This window comes from Drosophila miranda, chromosome 4, assembly GCF_003369915.1.
Source record: "Drosophila miranda strain MSH22 chromosome 4, D.miranda_PacBio2.1, whole genome shotgun sequence".
In the NCBI taxonomy this organism is placed as follows: Eukaryota; Metazoa; Arthropoda; class Insecta; order Diptera; family Drosophilidae; genus Drosophila; species Drosophila miranda.
In genome coordinates this window covers 26170134-26183208 of record NC_046677.1, presented here as the reverse complement: position 1 = coordinate 26183208, position 13075 = coordinate 26170134, and the positions used below count along the sequence as shown (strand labels likewise).

The 13075-nt window shown below is 46.0% G+C and overlaps 2 protein-coding genes across 4 annotated transcripts in view; both read left to right on the top strand.

The window, feature by feature from the left end:
- Nucleotides 1-13075, top strand: part of LOC108162532 — a 42658-nt gene that overhangs the window by 20985 nt on the left and 8598 nt on the right. For both annotated transcript variants that reach the window (XM_033394092.1, XM_033394091.1), the window contains one exon: nucleotides 2343-2384. The gene's annotated coding sequence lies outside the window, so the exon portion shown is untranslated. The remainder of the gene's footprint in view (nucleotides 1-2342; nucleotides 2385-13075) is intronic.
- On the top strand, nucleotides 11159-12736 carry LOC108162524 (importin subunit alpha-4-like). Of its 2 annotated transcripts, XM_033394094.1 has the most exons (5): nucleotides 11159-11494; nucleotides 11553-12014; nucleotides 12071-12247; nucleotides 12313-12375; nucleotides 12513-12736. In XM_033394094.1, the coding sequence occupies exons 1-4, from the start codon at nucleotides 11258-11260 to the stop codon at nucleotides 12346-12348; spliced, it is 912 nt and encodes a 303-aa protein (XP_033249985.1). In that variant the 5' UTR covers nucleotides 11159-11257; the 3' UTR covers nucleotides 12349-12375; nucleotides 12513-12736. The 2 variants fall into 2 exon arrangements, with proteins under 2 accessions (XP_033249985.1, XP_017152795.1); XM_017297306.2 differs by having other exon boundaries at nucleotides 11161-11494; nucleotides 12313-12736.

The following is a 13075-nucleotide window of genomic DNA, read 5'->3' as shown; positions in this document are numbered from 1 at the left end:
GGGAGGGGGTGTTGTACTTTAGATAAAGTTGCCGCAGCTAGATGTTGCTTGTTTTTTTTTAGACTTTGTTACCAACATTCGACATGCAATGCACGTAATGCCACAAAAACACACAGATACACACACACACCGGCACACACACCGGCACACACACCTGGCCAAAGTTTTCCTTCGGAGACTTTTATCCCCCAGTTTTGCAGGTTTTTGGTCTCTCTTTTTAGACGGGCCTGATATCTTGGTCGCCGGGCAGGGAGTTTATAAAAAACGAGAAACACTCTACCATTTGCCAGGACAAACCTCAGCCCCCACCCCCTCCCCCCTGGGGGGTAAAGTGTGTTTGTGTGGCAAGGCCGAATGCGTTCAACATGATTTGTATTTTACTAACATGCCGCTGTGTAAATCACATGCACAGACAGCCACCCACCGACACCGACAAAACTTGGGCATTTACCAGCAGAGCAGCAGAACAACAGAAAACAAGGGGAAGAAAAGGGTAGCCTTTGAGGCCGAAACTTGGGATACTCTGTAGTTACCCGTACATGGTAGTACTTGATGTGTTTCCACCGATCTTTGTGGATTACACACAGATATACGGCATATCGAGGGCTAAAGAGAGCATCCAGGGTCTATAGGGAGGCTTGGTTATGGGCTAGCCCTCTTCCACTCGCTACCCCAAAGAAGAGTACCCCTTGTGAGGGCAGTGCAAAAAAAAAAACAAACAAATTCGATTCTAGAGACCCACTTCGAGGTCTCACTGCAGTAATAATAATAAAGGGAATGGTTATTGTTTTCTATTAATTTAGTTTTCTTGTCTGCTGTTACACGTTGTAGTTTCCATTGTGTATCTGTATCTTTTTGTGTCTGCATTTGATTTGATTTGTTTGGTCTTGATTTTATCTTTTGAAAGAGTGGCAGTGGCTATAAATGGTTTGGAATTCGATTGGGGATGGGGGGACTGACAGCCACAATGATTTAATTGAACAAAGGTGGCCTGGCCGTTTCCCCAATCAATTTGCATTGCCTCAAATCGGGTCGCCGTTGCATTGCAATCCCATAAATGGTGGGACTCGCTTTGGGCGATACGGGTTTGGGTCCTGGTCCTGGTCCTGGCCACGGGATTTCAATAATAATAAAAGCAAAATACTTGAGAGCCGCCTTTGGTAGCAATTGCGAAACATTTCTCATAAAATGCCCGCGCTTACATAAATATTTAAACTAAAGCAAAGGCATGAAAGGCAGGGCTCCTCGCCACTCTTCTGCACTTAGGACTCTGTGAAATAAAAGCCCTCTGCCAGATGGCGGCTGTATTTGCCCAACAAGAAGAGGAGGAGGACGACGACGAGGAGGAGGAGGAGGAAGGAGCAACGTCTTTGGCTGGCAATATTCAGCCTCTGAGGCAGCACGCTGACTAAGTGAGTGAGTGATGAATATGTAGGGATGTAGGCCAAGCCCAGAGCAGGCCATCTGTCCTTGCGCCAGAAAAACGCTTTTCAATAGAACAACTCAAACGGGCAACATGTTACAGATTGCTAGCGAAGACTCCGGCACGGGCTTGGTCTCCGGCACGGGCTCCGGCACGGGCTAAGGCTGAATGCATTGCGTGCCGGCCTGAAATGATGCCACTCTCGAATACTGTGTACTTTGTGGAAATTTATGCTAAAACCTTTCATTCCACTGCCTAAAATATTTACCAAATTGCTGGAAAATCCTTCAACTATCGATGTTTCTACTTCATGGAACTTCCATTATGTTTGGTTCGATTTTGTGGAATTGTTTGGAAATCCCTGAATTTCTATGCCGCAATTTCCATTGAAAGCATTCGAACATCTGTCTGTCAATTGGCATTTGTTCGCCGAGCTTGCCTCAATTTGTTGCACGCACGCACTTTCGACGCCTTTCGGTTGCACAACCGACAACCGGCTGCGGCATGTGGCAGGCAGGATATAAGCCAAGTGTCTATCTCGTTTCTTGTTGCCGTCATTCCAGGCTAATGTCTTCGCTCCAGTTTCCCTTTTCGTGTTCAATGTCTATAGTCATTCGCATTCGCATTCGCATTTCCATTCCCATTTTGTTTTCCTCTCGGCCTTGTTCCTCTTTTTTTCCCCCATCCATTTCTTGCCAGACACTGCATTGAGTCCTGTTCTTTCGTTCTTTCATTTTGTGCTGACACAGTTGGTAGTTTTGCTCCCACGCACCCCCCCCTCGTCCTTGATACACATCATTCAGGCCAAGATGCCAGCCGGGGGTTTCTGGAGTGTCAGCCTCCGTCAAGATTGAGCGCGAGTTTTCCCCTGAATTAATTATTTTATTAAAATGAGCCTTATTCTCCCCTCCACTTGCAGATCTCCTTCAGCGAACTATAAGCGAAACTCAACTCTAGAAAGGTATGTAAACGGCGGATGATATTTCCAGGAACCACTCCAGGGACAGGCCTCACAACGAGTGGAAAATTCCACTTCATAGTAGACTTTGATATTTGAAGAGACACAAATTTCGACAAAGAGTAGATGTAGAGAATTCTCAGATATTTTTACAAGCTGTTGCCACGACTTTCCATTATCAATGCATCAGAAATTTAATCACCAAGTCCTTGAACCCACCATCCGCCATGTGAGAGCTTTTCGGCTTAGCCAAAAGAGCAGCCACGTTTTCCAAGTGCCTGCCAGGAGCAACATCACGAGGCCACGTTAAGCAGCTTATGGCCGAAACTGATCAATAATAAACGAATTTTAGTTGGCTCCGAGTCGGAGGAGCACGGCCCCAGCCCGGCCCCTGGCTGCCGTGTAGGGGGGGGCCAATTTATAATCCACAAGGCAAACTGCAATTAAAACGACTTAATTGTTTATTAATGCGCACTTCCCAGCCTTGGCGTGAAAAAATAAATTAATTAGTTGCTATTTTAAATATGGCGCAGACAATTTAAAATGCCACGGCCCTGGACTCCCATTTCCCAATGCCTTTTTTGGGGGGCGGGGCGAAGCGTTCCTTTGATTTATGCTCCCTGCACTTGTTCGTTGAGGGCTGGGACTGGGGGGGACTGCATCGATGCTGCTTCAGAGGGGGAGCCAATTTAATTGCTGGCTGGATTTTCACACTAAATCCATGTTTCCTGCAAACAGCACAGAAATAGCCCTGGTCTGGGAGCAGGGGAACAACACGAACCCCTACGCGGGCTTCGGCGTGTCGTGTGATGATTAATGAGACAATTTTTATGACGACGAACAGTGGAGCCACAAGAGGTAGTAGGGGAGTGCTTAGCGAGTGCTGTAGGGTCTACAGATTCCCCTTTTTCCATCCAGAAACCACCCATCCCCAACCACTGTGCCCCCGACTGTCTCTGGCCCGAAGACTTGTCGCTGCCACATGAATAACATGAATTTCGTTATGAAAAATGTACAACAGCAGTTCGTGCAGATGGATGGCTGGTACATGAAGGCTGGGGGGGGTCTCTTTTGGGGTCTGCTGCCATCATTACAGAGCTGAGCGATAAGCGACGTTGCATGCGGCGACGGCGACACCACTGACGATTGCAGAATGATGGATACGTCTATGGGAGATGGGAGATGGGAGAGTGCGTGCCTGCCTGCGACAGACAAGAATGCGAATTGATGTGGCACGTGGGTGCAATGCTGTTGACTTTGAAAGATTTATATGAAGAGCAACGTCGACAGCTAGCAAAAATTAGCTGCCATTCTGACAGGCTGCCACATGCAACTCCATGCGGCACAATTAACACAGGGCCGCCAGCACACACTGTTCTAGAGCTCCCAGACAGGAGTCATCGTCGGCAGCTGGCACCTGTCTTCGTCTCCCAAGGACCTCGTTTCAGGCAAGTCTTTTATTCGTTAGACTCTTACAGATTTGCTTCCACGGTCTCCGAGTCCGAGCGCTGGCAGCATTTCTTGACCCTGTGACATTTGGGCCAGGGCAGACACAGCTGCGGTATGTACTCGTCCATAGCTGCCTGCGAGGGGGTGGCGAGCAGGGCCATCCCCACCAATAGGGCGAGCAACAAGCACTTCCAGCCGGTAATCATTGTATTCCACTCGTATTACCCCAGAGGCTACACCAAAGTTTTGAAGAGTGCGGAACGGCTTTCGGGAATCGGTTTGTTCCAGTTCCCGAACCGTGCTGAAAAAACAAGACTTCTGACGCCTCAAAGTCCCGGGTTCTAGGCCCCAAACCCCCTTCCACACACTCGTTCTATTTCAGCTTTTATCTTCTTTGGGTGTATTTGAGCTCTGTTTCGGGATCGTATTCCTCCTCTTCAAACCAAACCAGCTGCGTACTCCCCTCCTTATGGGTTCGCTGGCAGCACAGCTTGAGGTAGGTACATCTTGGCCAGGGCGGACAGTGCCGATCGGCCCAGCATAGGAGCGGCAGAAGACTGGCAATGCAGACGATTACCACAAAACCATAATAATACCTCCAAGTCGATACCATACCTACAAAGATTATTCAGATATTTGGTATATTCTTTACGATTTACTGAAATGCTGATTACCGAATGCCTCAAGTTATTTTCCCTTTTAATTGGCAAATATTCCGACCTATCTTCGGCCCTTGTTCCGCACGTTCTGTACCCCAGAGCTTCGTTTTTGCCTGATTGTGTTAGGGCCGTGACAAATCCATTTCAAGTGTCGGCTTTAACGCGTAGGCAAAACCCCAGCAGGTGGCTAGAAAATGGGAAAAATGAGCAGCTATTGGGGTGGTTCATACCTGAAGGAATGGCAGTTCTCTCTGACAATGTTTTAAGGGAGATTTACAATAGTTCTGGGGTGATCTGGAATGATAAAAGCTAATCGACTGACAACTGATGAGACGACTGATTGACGACGGCCTACAACTGAATAATTAGGGCCCTCTCTTGGGCCTCGGGCGGGTCTCGCGCTCTCGAGATCGGCTCTCTGTTCTTGCGCTCTCGGTATAAGGTAGCCTAGGTGGCTATGATGGTACGCACTTTGAGGAAGATTGCAGCAAATGAGCATTTAGAGATCAGACCAACAAGTTTTCTGCTAATTTTTATCATATTTGGAATCTAAAAAGACTGAAATTGCCCAGAAAATTGAACAAAACTTTGAAATATTGTTTCAGGAAGAGGTACGTCGTAGTTCAAAGCCTTATAGCCTTTGAAAGGCGAATGGTGCCCCTCCAAAGAATATGCAATAAAATCAAATAAAATGTTATGAGACACAACTTTTGTGCAGTCGATCAAAAACGTTGCCGCATCTGAAATTCTCTCAGATGACAGTTGAGCAGATTGTCGACTAATTAAACGCATGTGCATTCGGGATCCCCTTATGGGAAGGGCACACAGCATGAGCGCTAATTAGTCTCTGGGCTGACAATGCGCTCGGGGCACAGGCCGAGAGGCCTAGATCAAACAGTTGACTTTGGGACATCACATCGAGGCGTTCGCGTCTCATCTGTCCTTCGGCGTGTCCAGGGGGACAGAGCCTCTGTCCTCCCCGTTGGGCTCCCGCCTTTGTTAAATGCTCTGCATCCAGGCGGCAAACACAGCCCCTTCGGAAAAGATCAAAGTGAATGGTGACAGGTCTTTGGGGAAACTGAAACTGTTATGGCAAGGAAGAACTAAAGAGATGGCATCAATTGGAACGAATTCATTCGATTTACCTTCAAGTTGTAGCTCCCCAATATCCATTATCGAGTATTCCTCGAAGGAGAGTCCCTTCCACGGGGCCAGGGCCCTCCGCCAAAGAACTCAATGAATCAAATGTAATTCTCTTGGAAAATCGACGCAAAACGAACATTTGCACGGAATAATGAGGCCAAATCGCATTAGAGGCGGCAGCATCTGCGAAAGTCTCTAATTGTCAATGGCTAAATAATTGAGAGCCAAAAGAATGGCGAAAGAGAAGACTAAGCAAGAGGGGGGGAGGGGGCGGCACGACATAATAGCATTAAGGCAAAATCCAAATGAAAATCACTTTAAATGCTAAACAGATGGCCGCTGGAAAATAAAAAAAAAAACACACACACACACACATAAAGCGCCTTCGGGCCTTTAAGCAGCCATTAAAAATTTAATAACTTTGGCCCGGGCCCCGAGCCTGGGCCCAATGCAATTTTCTAGCAAAATTAATTAGTCAAACAATCCATCAGGACCTTAACGTGGCCAAGCTGGCCCCGAGACCACACAACGAAAAATAACAAAAAAGGTAGAAAGACAAACAGGAAGCAGAACGTGACCAGCCCACACTTTTGGGACTCCTCCTCTCTCTCTCCGGGCTCATCTCGGGCCCGGCTCTCCTAAGCTGCCAAAATATTGACCCTCTCGAGAGTGTTGGGACACTTCAAAGGCGCGCAACAAATGTAATTTTAATCAAAAACTGTTCAGCCCCAGAAAATCCCAATACATAACGAATAAAGGACCTCGGAATGGCCCAAGAAAATAGGGTCGAGCAGAATTTCGATCCGAATGGAAATACATATAATTCTGACAATTTATTTGATCCATATTTATGGTTGAAAAAGTTGTATAAGGTCTTTGGATGAAGTTTTAATGGCCTCGAAGTTAAGGCACAAGTATTTTGATTGCGAGTATCGCCAGGACAACAGACAGACGCATTTCGTGCTCAACAATTTGCTTGTTTAATCGACTTTTGTGCTGCACAATCACGAAGAGATACAAGACACGGCCACAGACAGGGGACCATTAATTTTTAATGCAACTCTCGGTGCGGATCAGTCCGGCCGGACAGCAAACAAAAAGCGGCATCGTTGAGAGCAAGTGGCACTGCTAATTGCACTCATTCACACGGCAAGCGACAACAAAGACGGTCTGAAGTGGCATCCACAACAGCAACAACAGCAGGAGCATCCTCAATGGAAAGGAGAGGCCCGGCCCAGGCACAAGAGCGAGTAAAAGCGAGCAAGAGTCTTCCCCCTTGACGCACGGAAACGGAAGCGCTAGTTGCAAGGATATGTTGGCATAGTGCACGGCACTGTGGAGCGAAATGGTGGTTTCAGGTGGCCTAAAAAATGTATAAATGGCTACTGAATGGGCACCATATATAATATATACTCCACAATCATTTGGTAGACCTTAAAATTCCCTTGAATTCCCCTACACTTTGCCCCACTGTGCCTTGTGCTGTGTGCACTGTGTGCACTGCAATTACGTGCCATTGAGGCGGCCATTGTTAGTGCAATGCAGATAGCAAATATCCCGGGCCGAAGGCGATGCCAGAGCCTGGTCCTGCTCCTTCGTCCATTGCCTATTTCCGAGGTAATTGTTATGCCAATTTTTAAGGCGAAATTAAATGAAAATCAAATAAAGTCTGGCCGCACAGAAGACAAGAGACACACACACACACAGCAGCGTTAAATGCTAACAGTCGATTTTCCAATGCACACACAGACACATAAAAATATCAGACCCCACTCGGGGCTCCAGCTAGAGCCGCCTTCCGGCATTGCTCGTCATCATCATTCCGGCTTAGACTTTGGGGCGAGTGCAAATTGACAATTTCTGTGAAATTGCACAAATACGAGCCTGTGCTCCAATTTTTTATGGCAAATTACCCCCAGCCACATGTGTGTGTGTGTGTGTGCGCGGCAGGGGCGTGGCTCTGGCAGGATCCCAGGGCATAAAACCGTTTGGTAGACGCTGCGCTTCGGTAGGGTTTTACGATTGGTTTTTTGCGGAAAAGGGGGAACAAAATAAATAAAATATAAACTGCGTTATGTTTATGCGCCAAAAAAAAAAAGGGGGGTGGCAAGGAAAAGCTATCAGGACATCATCAGGACCGCGTATAATTAAACATTACGCAAAGGCAATAAAATAAAAGACAAAAAATGTATATGAGATCCTGGGGGAAAAGGTTTTTGTGGTACATTCGAATGGGATCGTGTGTGGGCTTTAAGCCAACAACAAAACACAGCCAATTGGCCTTTAAAAAAAAAGATTTAAAGGTATTTTGTATACCCCTTAGGGGTACAATGAATCTTGCAGGCTAGCTCCAATGATCCGACAGGCAAAAACAAACACGCTTTATCTTCGGGAACTCTGCTTTGCGGATAGATACCCAACTTTACCTTGTAAAGCAGAACTTTTTGAATGAAATAACTTGGGGGAGAATTACACCAAAAAGGAATCAAGAAAGTAATTCAGTCTTTTAGACGAAACTTTGCAACTTTCTTGAACAACTTGCTTGAGAGGTCAATAATCTTTTGAGGGGAAAAATGGTAAACAAATTTCGTTCAATTCTATGCAAAAATGTGTTCCCCCGTGGACAGCCTTTTGGCTCAATTAATCTGCATATAAAAGTAAGTGAAAAGCAAGGGACTGCTCTTTTTTATATATTGATATTTTATTAATATACATTTATTAAGCAACATGGAAATTATGTCCACGAACAGGGTTTTTTTTTTCGAAACTTTAAAAGCAATTAAGAAGTTTTTTTTGCTCTTTCTAGGAAAGTTTTGGCCCAAAACACCTTACGGCTCCTTAGGCAGAGGGAAATGAACTTTTCGGCCAGCAGCTGTGGCCAGGAAAAAGGCAACAGCATTAGGGCCAACCATACACTCGTGGCACAAACATAATGATAAGCATAATATGATGCTGAGAGCCGGGAAGTGTGCTTAATTTTGTGCAACTTTAGTGCCTTTAAGTTGCAGGCGTGGCACAGATTCGATGGCCGAAGCCTTGGATACCCTTGTAGGTTCAAATAGGGTATTCCTTGCAGTCCAAGACCGTTTTCTGTATGATTTATTCGGTACCCCTTTAACAGCGGCAAAATCAAAATACTCTCCGTGAGAGAGGGTAGGAAAAAAAGTTAAGAAAAATCCCCTTAAGTGTGCGCTGGACGCTGGAAGCCCGGGAACTTATTCCCCTTCCACGACTCCACGGCTCCGTTCAGTGGCTCTAAGTGCACATGCCACAAACAGCTTAAGCTGCTAGGCAAATGTATTGTACAGCCACCGGCAACCGGCAACCGGCAACCGACTCCAGAGGCATGCCACATCGCAATGCTCTCTGGCAAACGGGGCCCAAGTGCTCAAAGGAATGTAAGGAGCCGTGGGGCCTGGGCCCGAGACGAGTCGTTGGCGTTTATTTGCGTTTATAATGTGTGAGCTATTAAAATTTTAGAGGCTGTTAGTGTGGGCGTGTGGGCTTGTGCGTGTCTGGCGCACTTGAATTAAAAATGTTCTTTTTTTTTCCCCGTAGCAGCAGCAGCAGCAGCATAAAATGAAAATTAGTTGATTTTTTTATGCGCTGCTCGCAGGGCGTGAGGCTCTTAAAGCTTTCAGCGCCAGCTGGCAAAGTTTTAAAAAAAAATATATACATATATATTTTAAGTGAAATTTTGCCCGGCGCTTGTTTCATATTCATATTTGTATTTGTGTTTGCTTTGGCAAGCGTAAAGTGGAAATTAACATAAAGCCAGGAGACGAGGGGGGAGCAGTGGAGACATACCTACTGTCAAGCCGAGTCGGGTATACCCTTGAAAAATTACGTTTGTTTAAATTAATTAAAGAAGAAGTGGATATTGATTAAAGTATTAAGTCTCTGCCTCAGAAAAGACTTACTGCAGGGACTGTAAATCAATGTCCAGAAGGAGAGAGAGGAAGGTCTTACTGCGCCTTTTTTCATCCTGTTTACCATTAGAGCAAGGGTATATTTTACAGACAGAAGGACGCTTTTTTTATGTACTAAAAGTTAAAGGGTTTTGTTTTTTTTTTTTTACTTTAGGGGTAGGTTTTTTTTTAATAACACATATACTTGTTTGCTATTACTTTTAAATTTTATGTGTTAATTTTTTTATTTTTAATAAATGTTAATGTTATAATATTCATAAAAAAAAATTAACAAATGCAACAAATAAATCTTATTTTTTGTTTAATTTTTTTAAATATTAAATTTAATTTAAATGACAAAAATTAAAAATAATCTTTATATATAAATTTGTATATAAAAATTAACACATAAAATTTAAAAGTTATGACTTAAACTTTTTTCTATAAAAATTATAATCGTTACGTTCCCCGACTTAAACATATAATAAATTTGAATTAAATAGTGTGACAAATGTTACAGATGTTCCACTCAGACTCTGGCTCCCCTCACTACAGGGTATCCCAAGGTTTACCCACTCGCTTTGGTCGCTCAATCTTGTGCTTTTTTGTGGCATTTTTTGCACCTTTCGGATTCAGCTGCAGCTTATTTCTGATGCATATTTTATTTTGCCATTGCATGCGTAATTTTATTTGCTGCCACGCCCAGGAGTGCCCCCACACCCCCCCCCCCCCCCCGCGCTCTGCGGCTAGTTGCGGGCTCGTAATTCGTAGGGAAAGGTATAAGTTTTATGACCATTGCTGCGATTTTTGTTGCTGCTGCTATGCCAGAGCTCTGGCGGGTTGTAAAAAATGCATGCATTTTACAACAAAATGGAGCCAAGCCCAGCCCGGTCCGGTCCGGTCCGGTCAGGTCCCTGTCCCTGTCCATGTCCATGTTCGTGTCCGTATCCCTGCCCCGCACGGCCATGTTGTCGCCACTGTGGCTGCACCTGAGCGGATTGTTGTCGTCGACTCAGTGGCTTTGGGCCCGGCCAGAATATGCACGGCAATGTGCCAAATTAAGTGCTCGGCCTGCCAAAAGGATGGCGAGGAGGGGGGTCGGCAGAAAGCGACCAGCCGGGACAAGAGCCCGAGCCAGGACGTCGCTTAAGTTGTGTTGTAAATTTTAATTTTCACATGTTATGACATGTTCGCAGCGCCACTTTGAAGTTCCCCGGATTGCACGACCAATTCCGGTCGAGAGCGAAACAGGCGCGACGACTTCATTGCGAGGCCTTAAAAAGTAGAGCTACTTTTTTGGTGGAAATTTAATTTAGTTCCCTTTTTGGAAGGCACTGAAGTTAGGGACTTCTGTGGGTCTTTTGGTACTTGTCGGTTCCTAATACTATTCTCAGTGTATTCTGTTTGCAGTGTTCTCTTACGTTGCCTTCTCTGCAATTTACCGTTGGTTACTGCCCAATGCCACTAAAAAAAGGCCAGATTTAAGGCTATAGGCATTTTTATAATGCCAGATCCATCCTTAAAAGGGCTAAAATGGCAACACCGCAGCAGTCTGGAAGCGTTTTCCTGAGTCGAGTTTTTCTATCGATAGTTTCAAATTAACTATCGTTCACCTAGAAGGCTTTGGAATTGTAAGAACTTAAAAAAATCAAACATACGTACGTCTGTCTCATTTAGTTCGTTGAAAACTGAGATTCCAGATCATAAAAGTTCCAAAATGTCTGAACTTTCGCAAAAAATTAAAGAGCTACAGCTCCTTGGCAGCAGCCAACCAGAACAGCTGTTGGCCGTTGTCCAGGCGGTCTGGAATCTGCGCCCCTCGGATACACCCCTCAGCGACATTATCCAGGTTTTGGTGGAGTGTCTGAAGAATCAGAATCACCCAATGCTAAGGCTTGCAGCTGTCATTGCCCTGGGCGACATTGTCCTTGGCTCACCAGACCAGACCCAGCAGGTAATCAAGTGCTCAGTGCTCGCCAGAGGAAGGTGCTAATCTTGCGTGCTCTCCTCAGGTCGTTGACGCAGGTGCAGTGCCTGTCTGCATTGAGATGCTCCACTCTCCCGCTGGGAGTGTGCGCGATGAGATCCTGTTAGCCGCTCTGCTGAATGTGGCCAAAATTGCGGGTATGTCGGAGGAGAACATACAGGTGGTGCTCAACCATGGGGCGCTCTCATACTTGCCGGCCCTGCTCTCCCATCCCAAGGAGGCCATACGAAGGGCGGTTGTCTGGGTCATAGCGAGCATCGCCGGCGGCAACCAGTCACAAATACAGGCCGTTTTCGATGCGGGTCTCCTGCCGAAAGTGATTGAGCAACTGAGAGAGGGGGAGTTCGAGACGCAGAAGACGGCCGTCTGCGCCATCAGGGACGTGGCACTTTATGGCAGCCACCAACAGGTTTTCGCCATGATCAGTGAGGGTGTCATTCCGCCGTTCTGCGCTCTACTCGCATGCCAGGACACGACCTTGATCGATGTAAGAGATGAGCCTTGGGTGCGGTCCATGTCCTGAAGTAACCATATCTCTTTCAGTCGGTGCTTTATGGCTTAAACCATATCCTCGAAATGGCCGGTGAACATTCGAAGACTGTGGCCATCTTCATTGAGGGTTGCGAGGGTCTGGCCAAGATCAAGAGTCTCCAGAGCCACGGGAATGAGAAGATTTCTCGGCTGGCTAGAAAAATTATCCATGAGTACTTCCCTGATCATGTAAATAGCCAATAGCTAAGCCGGAATGCATTTCTCCTACTGATGGAATGCCTCTCTCTCCACAGATTCACACATCCAGAAACCAGCAGCAGCCCCAATAGAGAGAGCCTGCCAACACTCTACCAAACATAAACAACACACAACGGAACTACCCATGGATGGAACTATAGCCCGACTCTTTGGAGGGTTCCTTCCTCCCTTTTAAGATTGCATTAGAGCCCATTTAGACATGCAGCATGTTGCGACTGCCAACACTCTACCAAACATAAACAACACACAACGGAACTACCCATGGATGGAACTATAGCCCGACTCTTTGGAGGGTTCCTTCCTCCCTTTTAAGATTGCATTAGAGCCCATTTAGACATGCAGCATGTTGCGATTGCTTACCATTTTCTAGAAATATTAGCGGAAGATTCGTACGGATTTTCTGTTTGAAATTGCATTAATCATTGATATAAAGCTTCAATTGTGTGTGTCGGATCCAAATATTATTCTCAGTGTATTCTGTTCGCAGGGTGCCCTTTCGTTGCCTTCTTTACCATTTACCGTTGGTTACTGTCCACTGCCTGGACTATTGCTGTGCTTGTTCATTCGCGTTCTCTTTCTGTCCCATTGCTGTGTGGGTGTTTGGGAGAGAGACGACGACTCGCTCAGAGAGGATCAAAAGCGTCGAGATGAAGAGAGCGCGCGTTGAGCGTATGCTTCTGCTGCAATGTGTGTGCGTTGGAAAGAGAAAGACCGACCACTGTACTCACAATTGCGTTGCACCCAATGAGTGTCGGAGAGGAATGGTTCGGCAATGCTCGGAGAGTGATTGAGTTTTTG